Genomic DNA, 16,937 nt, shown 5'->3' with positions numbered 1-16,937 from the left:
TTAATTTCCATGTATCTTTTACGATAGTTGTTTGATGTGGCATTGAGGATAATGAGATGATGAAGTTGTATCTGCCATCTCTGTTTGTGTAGGTGAAGTCAGTTGATTTCCTGTCTGAGCATGGTTTGATAGGGTAATGCTGACCCGGGTGTCAAGGCGTGATTGAATGCCCTTCCGCTCTGACCCCTTTCCTCCAGGAAGAAGTAGTGTTTTTATCCTCTGTGTTCTCAACTATTTTGTTGTTGTTGGAGGGAGACGTGTATATTGTCTTTAAAGTAGTGTTTTTTGTGTAATTGTTTGATGTCTCATTCCACATGGGAAGCAATTTTTTAGTCCTGCTTTAATCTCTGTATCCTCCGAGTGCTTTATGCATTTAAGCATGGTATAACAATTTTTGGAATGATCTTACCTTTTTATTGTTACTGGCTACAATATTGAGAAACTGCCAAGGGAATAAAGGGTATCAGATACTTTTTAAAGAAACCTTTGGCAAATAGTCTTTTTGCTGTATCTCATCCTCCCAAGGGTCCTGTGAGATATTATCCCCCAGTTTACAGACATAACAACTGAGGCCGAATAGAATCATAGACTCTCAGGGCTTGAAGGGACTTTCCATCTGTGATTAGTGGCGGTAGAGTGAGAGGATGATGGGGGTAGGTAGGTCCTACGTAGATAGTTAAGGGGGCACTTTGTGGGCAGACCCAAGGAGCTTGGTTCTCTTGTTCACTCAGCTTCCTCCAGAGCTTTTAGCTTTTTGCTTAGGTTTAAGGAGAGGAAAGAGGGAAAAAGGAGAGTGCTACACAAAAGAGTTGCATATAAGTTAATTTTGTTTTTGTGTATCAAACAAAAGCCCAAACTTTGTACTGCAGTTATGGGAGCGTTGGTTTCCAGGTTACTTTAACTGAAATTTGCTGCCGACATGTTGAGTTTGTTCTTTAACAAATAATCTCAATTATTTGACTTACCTCATTTCAGAAGACCAGACCTAACTAGTGAATGTATTGATGAAAATGAATCTATTTCAGAGCTGACTTTAAAAGTTTAGGTTTTTTACTTTATAAGCTGTGAATATGAGTATGCCAGCAGCATACCAGGTACCTGTTATAATATTTAAATATATCTCGCTTTCTCTGTTTAAAAAAAACAACCCACAGAGGCAAGTGAAAGAAAAGATTCTTAAAACTAGCTTCTTATTATTGCTGTTCAGTCGCTAAGTCGTGTCTAACTCTGTGACCCCATGAACTCCAGCATGCCAGGCTTCCCTGTCCTTGACCATCTCCTGGAGTTTGCTCAAACTCATGTCCACTGAATCAGTGATGCCATCCAACCGTCTCATCCTCTGCCACTCCCTTCTGCCCTCAGTCTTTCCCCGCATCAGTCTTTTCCAGTGAGTCTGCTCTTTGCCTTAGGTAGCCAAAATATTGGCACTTCATCTTTAGCATCAGTCCTTCCAATAAGTATTCAGGGTTAATTTCCATTAGACTTGACTGGTTTGATCTCCTTGCTGTCCCGGGGACTCTCAAGAGGGATAAAAATCTAGGGGAGGGGCTCTCACGACTGGGAAGTTCAAGTGCAGCTGTGGCCCCAGACACAGCTGGATCCAGGACCTCAGGCAGCATCTCCAGGTCTCCTTCTGGCTCTCTCTTGACAGCTCTTCTTTCTACTGTGTTGGCTTCATGTTTGGGTAGTATCCCTTCTCAGTTCAGTTCAGTTTAGTTCAGTCACTCAGTCCTGTCCAACTCTTTGTGACCCCATGGACTGCAGCATGCCAGGGCTCCCTGTCCATCATGAACTCCCAGAGTTTACTCAGACTCATCTCCATTGAGTTGGTGATGCCATCCAACCGTCTCATCCTCTATCGTCCCCTTCTCCTCCCGCCTTCAATCTTTCCCACCATCAGAGTCTTTTCAAATGAGTCAGTTCTTTGCATCTGGTAGCCAAAGTATTGGAGTTTCAGCTTCATCATCCTTTCTACTGATAAAAAAAACTGGAAGAGAGAGGTTTCTTTCCCTCATAGCACCAGCAGAAGTTCTGAGAGTAACTGTGATTGGGTCATGTGTCTGTCCCTAATTGTATCCCTGTGGTCAAAAGAATGTGGTGATGAAAATCATCAGACCTGAGTCACGGGAGGTGGAGCAGTTATTCAGCTCCCCCACTGACAGACACTGTGTGTCATACTCCCAGCTGAAGAAGTGGTTTTCAAAGAGATGTCACTTGCTCTTAGAAGAACAGGAAGGAACAGGTGCCAGGTGAGCAAAAATAATAGATGTTCACTGCACCTGACCGGAGTGTGTAGCCCAAATACAGTCCTAGTGGTAAGAGGGTCACCTTGACTTTACATGTGCTTTTGGCTAGGCAGTAGCAGAAACTGCAGCTGCAGTGGGGTGTGAGCTTACTGCCAAGGAGGAATGGACTTTTTGAACCTGGACCTTTCTGAAGACGTGGTGAAAGTGGCTCTTTGTATTTGGCTTACGACTGTGAGACCTGATGTTCCGGGTTTCAATGGAGCAGCACTTTACATTTGCAGAACCGAGGTTTCACTTCATTAGTATAATTTGGGAATTAGGATCCAGTCAGAGCTGTGTGGGTTTTTTTGTCTATAGCCTCCAGAGTGGAAACTTGGCTTCTTCAGCGCAAGCTATCTCTGATGGTCAATGAAAAAGAGGGGGGAAAAATGCTAGGCCGGAAGTCCACAATGGAAGTTGTGATTGTGTTCGTATTGTTGGTACTCATCTGGAGGGAGAGTGGGATGAAAAACTGAGATAATCATAAAACTTCATTCGATACGAGGAAGCCCACTGCTTCCTGTGGGCCTTGTGTTTGTAGGAAGGTATGAACAACTGTTCACAGAAAAGGACCTCCTTGTCTGCTGCTGGAAAGCTTTTTTTTTCCCTTTAAGTACTTTATGAGACATGAAACCTTCTATTAGATCATTTTAATAATCATTTTAAGCTTTCATCTGCAGGCTTCTATTTTTCTCCTTCTTTGCAGAGCTGCTTAACATTCTGACTTCTCGTCTCAGGACTAAGGGATCTTGTGTCGCAGATGCTTGACGAATGATGAGAATAATGTGTGAACCTAGTTCAGTCTCTAAGCAGAGTCTATTCAGCAGGTTTCACTGTGATACAGACACGCTATCCATGTCTGGGATGGTGTTATAGAAGAAGGAGAATTTTATAATTAGGAATAATTCAAACGATACATTTTTCATTGTATTTGTGAAATCATCTGTTGATTCAATGAAGTTTCTTCCTCGCCCTCTTCCTTCCTCCCTCCCTTCTATCCTTCCTTCCTTCCTTGAATTATGCACCATACTGGGAGCTGGGGATAGAGAAATGGAAACTTTATTTCTGGTCCCCAAGGAGCCTGGAATCAAGGGCAGGTGCTGGGATAGAATGGTGTTTAACAAAGGACCCCTAGTGAGGGGTGTATGCCAAGCCAGCAGAGGGAAATGCAGGCAGGAAAGGGTTTCTGTAGGGGATGATCCTTGAACATGGATGTTATTCACAGAGAGATGAAGTGCAGATAGAGTCCAGGGTGAGAGAGATGGGCTCTGATGCTTCGATATTTTATTTTACTCTGAAAGGTGGTGGAGAACCCTAAAGAATTTAAGTAGGAAAATGGCATAATCAAATTGAAACTATACTGTTTTTTTGAATAGAGAGTACATCACATGGTTTTAAAATTAAAAAAATAATTGTCTAGAAGCATGTATGGTGGAAAACTTTCCACTTAAATTATAACTTTACCCTCTGAGAACCACTGGATGAGTTTCTTGAATATCTTCCCAGAGCAGTATTCTGCAAATGAAAGCAAATACAAAAAGAAGATGTGAATCTATATTTTCCCTTCACCTCCTTTTCACACAAATGACAACATACCTTGCTTTCTTTTTTAAAAAAAATGTAATTTATTTATTTTAATTGGAGGATAATTACGATATTGTGATGGTTTTGCCATACATCAACATGAATTGGCCATGAATTGGCCATTGTCCTCTCCATTCCTGTCCCTTTATCCTGGTGAGATCTCTCCATATCTATATATTAAAACTGTCTTCTTTTCTCCCTCAATCTTTCTTCTTTTTCTTTTCTTGTAGCTGCTTAATTTTCCATTTTATGGGTGGCCCGCAACTTAATCATTCCAATACTGAAGAATATTTAGGTTGTTTTCAACCTTCTTCTGTTCCAAGCAGAGCTTCAATAAATTGTGTTGGATATAGAAGACAGATATTTTGGAAGGTTCAGTAGGGGCTTGGATATTTGCTGTGTGAATGATTTGAGTGGAGGCTTGATGGCTTAGGGAGGAGCTAGGAGAAACGTGAAAGTATGAAGCTGGAGGCAAAGGAGCCAATTGTGAGGCTACTGCATTTATTGAGAAACAGAAAGGGGAGAGGTGAGAGGGATATATATTTAGGAGCCCCAGTAAAACTGGGTGATTGCTATCCTGTTGGGCTTAGCGGATGGGCGAGGTCGGGATGACTTCTTAATAATAATACATTGGACATTAAAACATTTATTACTCATGTCATAGATGAAAGCAGCTCCGTTTTCACTGAGAAATGCATGCACAAAATTGAAAGCAACCACCGGTAAAGAGACTGGAAATGGAGAGTAGGAAACCATGATTACTGATCATTACTTTCTGTTACTTCTGATCTTGTTTTTCGAACTTTTCTGCTCTTAATGCTAAGCCATGTTTTCTGTTTAGATTCCTACTAGCTATAACTCTTTAGTTTCTTTTTTTTCTTTTCCTCAAGTCGAACTTTTGTCTTCTAGATCAGAGATCTGACAAATCCTAATCTGCTGAGAAGTGAGTGAATTGCTTTTTCACTCAGATGATTAGCATGTAAGACACTGTGTTTGGAGAGTATATTTCTAATACATGGTATGATTGTGTTGCTGTTTAGAAATTGAGATACAAATGACATGTCATAAAATTCACCCTTTGAAAGTTTACAATTCAGTGCTTGTTTTAGTATAGACACAAGGTTTCAACATGCATCTTCACTAATTCTAGGACATTTCATCACCCTGAAAAGAAACCCCATACTCATTAGCATTTACTCCCTCTGCCCACCTCCCTGCAGCCTCTGGCAATCACTAATCTACTTCCTGTCTCTTTGGCTTCAGCTCTGGGCGTTTTGTATAAATGGAATCATACAATATGCAGCCTTTAGTGAGTGGATTCTTTCGTTTAGCATCATGTTCTCAAGGTTCACCTGTGTGGTACTTCGTTTCTTTTTATGGCTGATTTCTGTTCTGTGGATGTGTGACATGTTATTTGTTCATCAATGGACAAATGAATATTTGGGTTGTTTCCACTTTGGGGTATTTTGAATAATGCTGCTGTGAACATTACTGTACAGGTTTTTTCATGTATTCATTTATCTTGGGTATAATCCTAGAAGTGAAATTGTATGATCATGTGTTAACTGTTTAGGTAGCTTTCTGAAGAACTGACATTGTTTTCTGAAGCAGCAGTATTACTTTACATTTCTACCAGAAACGTGGAGGGTTGCGGTTTTCCTCCATCCTTGTCAACACTTGTTCTTATCTATGTTTCTGGTTACAGCTGTGCTGGTGGGTGTGAAGTGGAATCTCATTGTAGATTTGGTCTGCATTTTCCCAATGATGATGACCTTGGACCTGTGTTTATTAACTGAAAATTTTAGGTGTGATCCTTAGATCTTATGTTTAGTGCTAGGACAACATGTGAACAAGGTAACCTCAGTTGCTGTCCTCTCGGTGTTTAGAATTTATGTAAAATTTATATAAATTAGCCTGGGATAGAACCTGCATGCTGAATTTACTAATTAAGAAATGAGAAACCAGAACTATAAAGGTGGCATAGAAATACAAGAAACTATTCTTAAGTAATCTTTTAAAACTTTGAACAGAGTTACAGATTTTCCGTTTGTTATAAACTGGTATATATAATTTAACCAGAACCATAAGAAAATTAGTATTGTGTGAATTCTGAAGCACTTTCAACATGTTGTAGGAATAATGTGGACTTTCTTGAGTTTTACGCATTCATAAGTAAATGGTCTGTATCTCATGCCTTTGTTGGTTTTCTGTGAGCTGTAGTTTCTGGAAAGTGAGCAACTCTCATTCCTGTAACTTTGTAATCCAGTCATTCGTGTGCCTCCTTCATGAGGATTCAGTGCGGCTGTGGTGCTGTTATCCCTCTGATAGGAACTCTAACTCAGTGTAAAGCCCCAAAGGTCTGTTACTTATTTTTATTTTATATTGTACTATATTTTATTTACAGTGTTGTGTTTGTTTCAGGTGTATAGCAAAGTGATACAGTCATATATATATGTATATATATATATGAATTAACAAAAGCAGTTCCTGTCTTTTGATGGGGTGCTCATGGTTTATAACATAAATGGCATTACTTTGAGAGAGGGATAACTTAGGTATGGCATTGGGTTTTTTTTTCTTTTTGCAGCTTGAGGCAGTTGTAAAATAACTTAATGTAGCTTTTTACAACTGTGTATTCTATAGTATTTTTTCATTTGGTGAAATTTTAACTGTTAATGTTTTTGGCATTGTGCTTTGTACCATTTATTAAATAAAAATTAAAAAAAAGAAAAAAAAAAGAATTTATGTAAAACAGTTGTTCAGTCACTAAGTCATGTTTGACTCTTTGCGACCCCATGGACTGCAGCATACCAGGCTTCTTTGTCCTTCACTGTCTCCTGGAGTTTGCGCAAACTCATTGTCCATTGAGTCGGTGATGCCCTCCAACCATCTCATTCTCTGTCGTCCCCTTCTCCTCCTGCCCTCAATCTTTCCCAGCATCAGGTTCTTTTCCAGTGAGTCAGCTCTTTGCATCAGATGGCCAAAGTATTGGAGCTTCAGCTTCAGCATCAATTCTTCCAATGAATATTCAGGACTGATATCCTTTAGGATTGGCTGGTTTGATCTCCTTGCATTCCAAGGGACTCTCAAGAGTATTCTCCAGCACCCCGTTTCAAAAGCATTATTTCTTCAGTGCTCAGTCTTCTTTATGGTCCAACTCTCACATCCATACACGACTACTGGAAAAACCATAGCTTGGACTATATGGATCTTTGTCAGCAAAGTGATGTCTCTGCTTTATAATATGCTATCTTATAGATGGAAACAAAGTAACTGCAGTTAGAATTTTGATAAGGTATTAAAAAAGGACAAGGCATGGTCCTTTAGTAAATGTTTTAGATTTTCCATTTGAGTGATGTAGATCTTTTCCATTATCATTGGCAACCTTGACTGACTGAGTTGGTTTTAAAATATATGTGGCATTTTTATATTTGCTTTTTAAAATAATTTAAAAGGAATAATAACATAGTAAAGGAGGAAAATGCACAGATGTATAAAGTGAAATGAAGTCGCTCAGTCGTGTCCGACTTTTTGCAAACCCATGGATTGTAGCTTTCCAGGCTACAATGGGATTTTCCAGGCAAGAGTACTGGAGTGGGTTGCCATTTCCTTTGGATATATAAAGAAGTGGAATATTCTCCCTGCCTCTGACCTCCAGTCATTAGGAGCTTGGTGACTCTTGCTCTAAACCTGCTTCCATGGTGTGTGCAGATATGTTTGTTTGTTTTTAATTTTTATTTATTAATTTGGCTGCTCCACTTCCTACTTGCAGTATGTAGGATCTGGTTCCCTGACCAGGTTTTGAATGCTGCCCCTCCCTGCATTGGGAGAACAGAGTGTTAGCCACTGGACCACCAGGGAAGCCCTTTTTATTTTTCATTTATTTATTTGTGTGTGTGTGTGTGTGTGCAGATATATATTATGAAGAATTTTTTCTAGATAAAGTACTGTGCTGAAGAATCTTCACTTCTTTTTGTGACTTGCCGTTGCTGGAGTCTGGAGTCGTCTTACTCATCTCTCCGTGGCTTTTGTGGTGGGGGTTCGCTCCCCGTCCGGTGCTCACCGTGTGCTGGCGCTTTACACCTGACCCAGGGTCACTCTGGCTGCGGTGGCCTGACTTCCCGTGTTTCCCCTTTCACTGCAGATGGTCCCCATCCCTGCCGGAGTGTTTACAATGGGCACAGATGATCCTCAGATAAAGCAGGATGGGGAAGCACCTGCCAGGAGAGTTGCTATTGATGCCTTTTACATGGATGCCTATGAAGTCAGTAATGCTGAATTTGAGAAGTTTGTGAACTCGACTGGCTATTTGACAGAGGTAACGGGACTGGGATGGGGAGGAAAGACTTAATCAGTTGACCACTGTTTACTGTGTTCCCAGTGTTGTGCTAAGCACTTTATGTATGTTTCATCTAATTTTTTTTTCTTAGAAACTCAGCGAGGTGGGTAAACTGGGGATTATCAAAGCACCTTGCCCTGAGTCCCATAGCTGGTTAGTGGTGAAGCTGAGGTTCAGGCCTTGTCAGTGTGACCCCAGCCCCTGTCTTTTTAACCTTGATGCTCTGGTGTGTCAGTGCTGTATTATGCCAAAAAGTGCCGCTGTCTGCTCAGGCTTTTTGAGATAACAGCGTGTAAAAGTAAGGCCACTCTTCCCTCTCAAAAAATTATAGTTTGTCTGTTTTGGAAGCATGGTATAATTCATAAGTGATAGATGAAGAAGTGCAACTTTTCATTTTTGTGGTTTTATTCCAGTGCCTGAAGAAACACAAGGTTTCCTTTGGCAATTCCAGCGATTGCTGTGGTTGCTGAATCACAGAGCAATGTTCTGAAAGTGCATGTTTTTCCTCAGTGGTACTAGGAAGAGGGAGGCTTTCTAGGTAGTGGAAGCTTCTGAGTGTCTCAAATATCCTTGTCGTATATATATAGGTTTCCCGTTTTTCTTACCAAAAGATTCTTCCCTTGCCTTCAGTTTGTGGAGTCCCTGCCTTGTTTTTGTTTTTGTTTCAGGGTAGAACATCTTTTTTATTAAAAAAAAAAAAATTCAGAGTGAATGCTGAAAGCAAGACAACTTCCAAATTTGGTTTTGCATTTCTTCGGCATTTCCTAAAATATGCAGAATGGTTGCCTCTTTGTTCCCATTCCTAGTGAGAAGTTTCTGTTCTTTTTGTTTCATGAGAATACTCTCAGATCAAGTTCCTCAATAGTCTGCTGAAGTTAGAAGATGGCTTCTAAGGCAGGAAGTTTCCCATAGACTAGGGTTCTCCATTGAGATTAGACAGAATGTGTAGGATTTAGGGCGTCTAGGAGCCTGGAGAATCCCAGGGACAGGGGAGCCTGGTGGGCTTCCATCTATGGGGTCACACAGTCGGACACAACTGAAGTGACTTAGCAGCAGCAGCAGCAACAGCAGGAGCGTGGATGATGGAATACTACATCTGGATTTCTGTTACCCTTTAACTGAAATTGAGCATGTCCTTTAATTAGGAAGTAGACCATGTGGCACAAAAATGGCAGCAACGCCTGTGACTTTGTCCTCAGCAGAAATCACAGACACTTTGTGTCACATTATTCTTATCGCAGAGATCTTAACCTTAAAATTACTTGTATTCATCCCCACCTTAGAAATGATAATTATGAGACCTGCCACTAGATCTTATTTAATATATTAAAAAATAAAAAAGGCTGATACATACATATAGACACACACCTGTGTATGTTACTATAGCCCACATTTGTTTTACGAATATTTTGATATAACTTGCTTTCTTTGTAATTGTGTTGATTTTGTTTTACACACTTCACCCGACTGCCAAAAGGGCCTAGGGAACAAAAAGGGTTAAAGCTCCCGCTTTGGATAAAATACTTCATATTTTCATGGCACTTTACAGTTGCTTTTTTGTTTTTGTTTTTTCCCATTTCTCCAGCTTCATTTTACATCACACTTCCATTGCTCATCATATTCTGATCCTGCTGTTCTTGTTTCTGTTCCTTGCAAACTGGACACTCTTTACCATCTTTGGGGACACAGCCCATACTTTCCCCTGCTTGGAATTTCCTGCCTGTCCCCTTTTGCATGGCCGGCTCCTTCTCATTCTCGAGTCATCTCATCTTAAATATCCTTCTCAGGGAGGCTTCCTCTGCCCACTCTCTCAAAAGGAGACTTTTCTCAACACTCTCCACTTTCCAGTGTCAAATAAAGTTGCACTTATTTTCTTCCATTCTTTTTTCAGCTTGACTTTCGTTATAAGAGCTCCGTATATGAGTGCTCTAAGGTCAGAGTCCATGCCTATGTAATATTGACCTTGTATAGCCCCAAGGGGGGCATCTGGTAGGTCTTTGATCAATGTTGTTGAATGAGGAAGTGGTTCAGGTTTTTAGACGTGGTGATGCCACAAGGCAATACAGGAAGAAGAGCTGGGATGCATGAAAGTGGATGAGCTTGAATCAGGAAAAAGAATTTGAGGTGCTCATAAGGCCTGAAATCCAGGGATGTGGTAAGCAGTTACGCTCAAATCGTGAGGAGAGGATATATATGCAGGTAGAGATCTGAGCATCATTTGAAGTGCTGGCACTGGTTAAAATGATGAGGTAGCCGGAGTTTGTCCAGCAGCAGGTCCGTGTCTCTCAAGTGGGATCACTTAGACCACCTATATTAGAGTCACCAGCTTAGCTGTTCATACGTGTGGGTTCCTTTGCCTCACCCCAGACCTCCAGAATCAGAAGCTCTGGGCTTGGGGAGCAGTAATGTGTAGTGGCAACAAGTTTGCCAGCTGATCTCAACTGCACAGAGCCCAAGAGCCACTGGAATGGAGTAAGAAGAGCAGAGAAGCAGGGTAGAACACCAGGGAGCAAGTGTTTTAGGGGCTAGAAGGAGAGCCCACGTATTTCAGGAGATGAGTAGGAAGAATCCAAAAGGAGGAAGAAAACTGGAAGAGTAGAACCATGGAAACCAAGAGGCTACTTTGCACATTAGCTGATGGGGGCCACATGCAGCCAAGAAAACCGAGTAGATACAGACTTGAGACAGTAACGTTAAATAAAATGATTAAAATACAGATTTCCGCCTGGTGTTCAAGCTGGGCACTTGAGATTTATCAGTGCAGCGGACACCTTAGTGGAGCTAGAATGTGTCAGAATATCATCAAACAGTGCCATTTGCTGCTTTTAGCTAGATTCCAGGAGTAGAACAAAGGAAAAGATTGATACATGATCTGATATGTAAAGAATCCTGTTATTTTCCAAAGTCATTTGTAATACTTGGGGAGATGTGTTTCCATCAACAGAAACAATCACAGGCTCAAAAGCTAATCTCTTCCAGTCTGCATCCTTATCAGCTACATGAGCCTAAAATGAAAATGGGCTCTGTAAGTGACACTGTCCTGTTTTAATAGGAAGCCAGATGCTTTAATGTCATTTCTGAATCCTTTGGGAGGTCATATGACAAAATTAAGTTCATTTGGACAAGAAGAACCACTCAAGTAGCGTACACAGAAAATGGCACTTGTGAAATGTGTTATTGCAAACTTTTCTGGATTTTTATTTCCCTTCTTTCCTTCAGGCTGAGAAGTTTGGTGACTCCTTCGTTTTTGAAGGCATGTTGAGTGAGCAGGTGAAGTCTGACATCCAGCAGGCAGTAAGTAATGTTTTAACAGGCTCATATTTCTCTACTGCTTATTAGAAACAGCTTGGCTGAAAAATCCAAACTACAAGTCCTTCCCCTCCCCCCAGATAACTCACCATTTTCCTGCTATAGATTTTCCCCAGGATAGGCCTATGGACCAGGATACCGTGTCTTGAAGAAAATAACACAAACCTGGGATAGTGGCTAAAGTGTTGAATCTGACTTAAGCTACTGTCTTGTGTACCTGAGTATAAGTGAAGCTTACCTGGGCTTTAAACACTTCTGGGTTTCTTTTACTTATAGTCATTTCCAGAATGGAGGGTTAAATGTGTATTTTTTAAAATTTTCAGTTTACTTCTGTTCTTAAAGTCTTGGTCTCATCAGGCGTTGGTATGGAGAGAGAGCGTTCTTTTAAAGGATTTGTGAATTCACATGATCGGAGTAGCATTTATGAAAGGCGCCCTTTGCTCTGGATGATCACAGGAAGTTGAGGCCAGATCCTGGTTCTTAGCATCTGGGGTGAACCCTCTCTTAGAGGAGATCCAGGGGAGTTGTGGAAGCGGTGGATGAGGCCTCTAGAAACACCTGTGTGGTGAGGGGAGCTCAGGGTTTCTGTTGCAGACATTTTAGTAGGTTTGTGTATAGTTGAAGTGAAAGTGAAAAATGAAAGTGTTAGTCTCTCAGTCGTGTCCGACTCTTTGCGACCCTATGGACTGTAGCCCATCAAGCTCCTCTGTCCATGGGATTCTCCAGGCAAGAATACTTGAGGGGGTTGCCATGCCGTCCTCCAGGAGATAGTCCCAAGTCAGGGGTTGAACCCAGGTCTCCTGCTTTGCAGGCGGACTCTTTACCGTCTGTGTATATTTGAGTATATATTTACTCATCTGTCTCGTGAGAAGGCAGAAAATATACAAGGGAACGAGGGTAGGGTAGATAAGCTGGAAAGCCGAGGGCTCATGAAACAGGGCTGAGGATGCAGAAGCAGCAGGAGGTGGTGAAAGAGGAAAGGAAACGGGGTTAGCTTACCCCAGGGAGACTGAATGAGACCCCGACTTGGAAGACAGGAATTCAGCACTAATCTTCCTTTCTTATACAGGTTCCCTTTCAACTCTTGCCTGAATCTCATCTTTACGTGTTGGCGGCACTGTGCTCTCTTGTGAGCTAACCGTCCTGACTTGAGTTGGCTTGCTATACAAACTCATGTAGAAAACCTGGGGGAGTGAGGGGGAAAGATGAGGTAAAACCAGACTTGCTCTGAAGCCATTTTATAGGAGAATCATGTGTGTATTTCATATTACTTTATTTTTTATTTTATTTTTTGTCCTGCTGCCTTGCAGCATTTGGGATCTTAGTTCCCTAACCAGGGATCTAACCCATGCCGCCTGCATTGAGAGTTTTAACCAGGGGACCACCAGGGAATTCCCAGTGTTTTAAAAAACATGACCGAGTTCCATCTGAATCTCAAAGTTTTCTTCACAAGTTTACATTACAAGTCTGTTATGTTATCTGATATACCCTGCCACCCCACCCCTTTTAAAGGGGTTTGAGGTCAGATTGGCTTAGTGTTGATGAGCAAACAGCTCAGGCTGGGTGGTCTTGTTTTGTGATAGGGAGTTCAGATGGGGCAGGGCACTTATTTTTGTATTTTGTGCTTTCAGGTACAAGGCCTCTTGTCAGTTGAGAAGCTCTGAGTGCTTTAGGCATAAAGGCTGATTATTACTAGGTTCTGCCGGCGCCCTGTGAAATCCACGGTGAAGTGTGTGTACTGGTAACTAGGACGAGGCTAAGCAGCTGTTACTTGGTCAAAGTGTTGGTCACTCACTTAAGTGCTCATAATGGAAAAGCAAACCTTTTAAGCATGTTTAGAAAGGGCTGGAATGAGTGAAATGAACCTGTCAGTGATTTGAAGGAGCTAAGTTTTTGTTTTTTCAGCCTCCTCTTAGGTCTTGACATACCCTCATGCACTAGACCTATTTTTAACCTGGTGTTTCCAGGAGTGTAGGAGAGGAGATGGGCCACTAGGTGACTTTACCTGAAGCAGGTGAATCAAGGTGGTACATGGCCAAACATAAGATCACATAGTCTCAGGCTCAGGGCTCTTGTAAGACCTGATGAAGTTGAGAAGAAAGTCTCATCTGAGTGTTTTATCACTACAACTCAGTGAAAGTGAAAGTTGCTCAGTCTTGTCCAACTCTTTTCGACCCCATGGACTGTATAGGCCAGAATTCTGGAGTGGATTCTTAGTTCCCTTCTTCAGGGGATCTTTCCAACCCAGGAATCGAACCCAGGTCTCCCATATTGCAGGCAGATTCTTTACCAGCTGAGCCACCAGGGAAGCCCCTAAAACCCAGTAGCACTTGTTAATCTCCTTTTTAACATAAAAAATAGGCCTCAGAACCTTCCCCAGGTTTCACTGGCTGGCTGGAATTTATTAATGTGGTTTACTCTTCTGTATATTTTAAATGCAATTATTTTATAAGATTATTTACTTTCATGCAGTTGTTTTAGATATCTACAATCATGTGATTATTTTTTGTTTCAAATAATTCTTTAAAAAATGTAATTTAATTATTTTAAAGGTCATAAATGTTCTGTCATGATAGGAAACACTAGGGCTATAAATTTTCATTTTCAAAAAAAGTCTTTTCATTGTAAAAGAAAAATCAAATACAGATCACACAAATCAAGTGTGTCATTTTACTGTGTTGCTCTAAAATGAACATCATTGTAACCTTGTCTTAAGTCAGGAATTAAAGTTTTGCCACCTGCCCGAGCAACCCCAACCACGTGCCACATCTGATCACCACCCGCTCTGTCCCTGAAGCAGCCACTATCTTGCTTTTTTTTTTTTTAATAGTTTTTTTTGTTGTTGTTTGTTTGTTGCTGTTTGGCCGCACCATGCAGCAGGTGGGATATTAGTTCCATGACCAGGGATCGAACCTGTGCCCCCTGCATTGGAAGCGTGGAGTATTGACTACTGCACCACCAAGGAAGTCCCTAACTTGCTTTTTAAAGTAGATACTTAAAAAAATAAAGTAGATACTTCTCTGCATTTCTTTATAGTATTATCAGCAGGTATTTATCCCCAAGACTGCCAGTGTTTAGTCCTGTCCATTTAAAGCAAATTTGTGTCTTTTAAGATTTTTTTTCTTTTGACTTAGTTAAGACTGTTATAATCTGTGGATTTCCCTTCCATTATCCTGCTCCTCCCCAGCCCCTGGCCCTTGTCTGCCTCCCCCCTACCCCCCAACAATTTATCTGTGAAGGAATCCAGGGTTTTTTCTGGATTGCCCTCTCATGTTGCACCTCAGCTGTTCTCTCTGTCCCATGCATTTCCTGCCAGTGGTGTCTGGATCCATAGACCTGATCAGACTCATGTTTGGACCCCATTGCAAGACCTCAGATAGTGACGTGTTCTTACACCACAAGGCACATAATATCTTCTTCTCTCTCTTTTTATAATGTTACCTGCTGTTAATGCTGTTAATGTTAGTGTCTAGATCCACGAGTTCATTGGGGGTTGAAAGATGTTGAGAATATAATAGTTTTTTTTAATTAATTGAGACTTTATAAAGACTTGGTTTCCTCATCTGCTATTTTCTCAACCATTGATACTGTTCATACAAGAAAGATAGAGTAAATGCTTGATTCTTTACTAGGTTTTAAAATAAAGAAGTGATTCCCTACTACTCTCTAGAAATAACCAATTAGATTTCTTTTTTTTTAATTAAACATTTAAAGAATGTTGTGAATTTACATGCAGTTGTAAGAAATAATACAGATATCCCATACACCCTTCCCCTGGATTCCTCCAGTGCTAGCATCTTACATAACCATAGAACAGTTTCACAAGCAGGAAGTTGACAATTGACACAACCCACTTACCTTCATCTGGTTTTACCAGTTTTATATGTACTCATTGGTATGTGTGTATTTAGTTCTATATTGTTTTATCACAAATGTAGATTTGTATAATCACCAGATTTTTTTTTTTTAATGTCATGAACCTATGGATTTAAACATTCTTAAATATTCTTTGTTTTCTTCTTTAGGAACTCTTAATATATTTGTAGGATTCATTTTCAGTGTTTATCACTTCTTTTGAATCGTTTCTTTTTTTTTTTAATTAAAATTTTTTCTTCCTTTACATCTTCTTTGTCTCTTAGGTATTCTTGTGTTCATTTTTGAAGTGGCCTTTTCTTTTGATTTAGTTATTTCTTGATTTATGTACTCATCTGAGTTTGCTGATCCTGTTTTATTTTATTCTCTCATGAGTCATTTTCTTAATGCCCTTGACCTCATTTTGACATGGCATTTTGAGCATCACTTACCCTTTAGAAGGAGGCGTGGTCCAGGGTAGCTTCTGTCGCTTGAAGAACTCTCTATCTTCCGTTGTGCTCCCAGGGGCCTCAAAAGTATGATCTCCTGTTTCCTCAGACTTTCCTGCATCTCTTCCCTTCCACTCCTTCTCCTCCTTTTCTCTCTTGTCCCTTGCTTTCTAGAGTTTGATTTTATTCTCTCAGCTTTCTCCTTGGTGAGGAACTCTCTTCTGGAAGGGAACCCTGGCAGGTCAGTGTCAAGAATTCTTGGGGCAAGACTGTTCCATGGCCTTGTACTTTCTCACCACGGGTCCCTAACACGCACTTGCCACCACAGTGGGCAGAGTCCATTCCCGTTTCCGTTGCTTCCTCACACTGTAGTTCTCTGCTTTCCAGTGATACCCACTGGCTGCTTTGGGATTTTCCTCGTCACGGCTCTGTGACTTGTTGATTTCTTCTGTTTTCTCCTATCCAGCCGTAACAACCATGCAGGTTGTGTGACTGTTGGCAGTTTTCCTTTGCCTGTTTGTATTCTGGTTTGGTAAAGGTACCTTGTCACATAGATTGGCTGTGCATATTGTGCTTAGGATTTTGGTGTTTCATCTAGTGGTTATCTAATTGCTGTGTCTGGTTCTACACATCAATTGGAGAGATTGAAAAACTGTGCTGATGTTGATGTCCTCTTGTGTTTGTTTGTTTTTTAATGTATAATGTTTAGAGGCAAAACATCAATCTAGCTCTCAGAGTTTTCTTGTAGAGATAATTGGTGAATTTAATGGTGAGAAACAGTGTATGTGTGTGCAGAAATTTACCTACTTGTGATTATTACTTGGATGTTTCATTTAAAACAGTGTCTTAAAAACTACAGATATCAAATCCTAGAAGGGATTAAGGCTAGCTTTTGTTGTTGTTTTTGTTTTTTTACTCTAGATAACTTAAAATACCTTAAAAGAATGGTATTTAAAATATATAATTTCTAAAGAGTATGTTTCATTTTTAAACTTGTGTCATTAATGTATCTCCTAAATCTTGGACAGAGGAATAGCAGTGAGATGGGAAAAAGCAATTCCTCTTGCTGGGAACCTGAGAAATAATGATCATCTATTTGTTTGTGGTTTAATACTTTCA

At 40.6% G+C, this 16,937-nt stretch overlaps 1 protein-coding gene across 2 annotated transcripts in view; it reads left to right on the top strand.

Moving 5' to 3' along the window:
• SUMF1 (sulfatase modifying factor 1) overlaps positions 1-16,937 on the top strand; it is a 95,521-nt gene that overhangs the window by 4,744 nt on the left and 73,840 nt on the right. For both annotated transcript variants that reach the window (XM_055414361.2, XM_088831784.1), the window contains exons 2-3: positions 8,014-8,187; positions 11,428-11,502. In XM_055414361.2, coding sequence (XP_055270336.2) covers positions 8,014-8,187; positions 11,428-11,502 — 249 coding nt within the window. The remainder of the gene's footprint in view (positions 1-8,013; positions 8,188-11,427; positions 11,503-16,937) is intronic.

The sequence above is a fragment of the Moschus berezovskii genome, chromosome 24, assembly GCF_049115385.1.
Source record: "Moschus berezovskii isolate FMDL1 chromosome 24, NW_MosBer_1.0, whole genome shotgun sequence".
Taxonomy (NCBI): Eukaryota; Metazoa; Chordata; class Mammalia; order Artiodactyla; family Moschidae; genus Moschus; species Moschus berezovskii.
The sequence above is the reverse complement of the archived record's forward strand: the minus strand, read 5'-3'. Positions and strand labels throughout refer to the sequence as shown.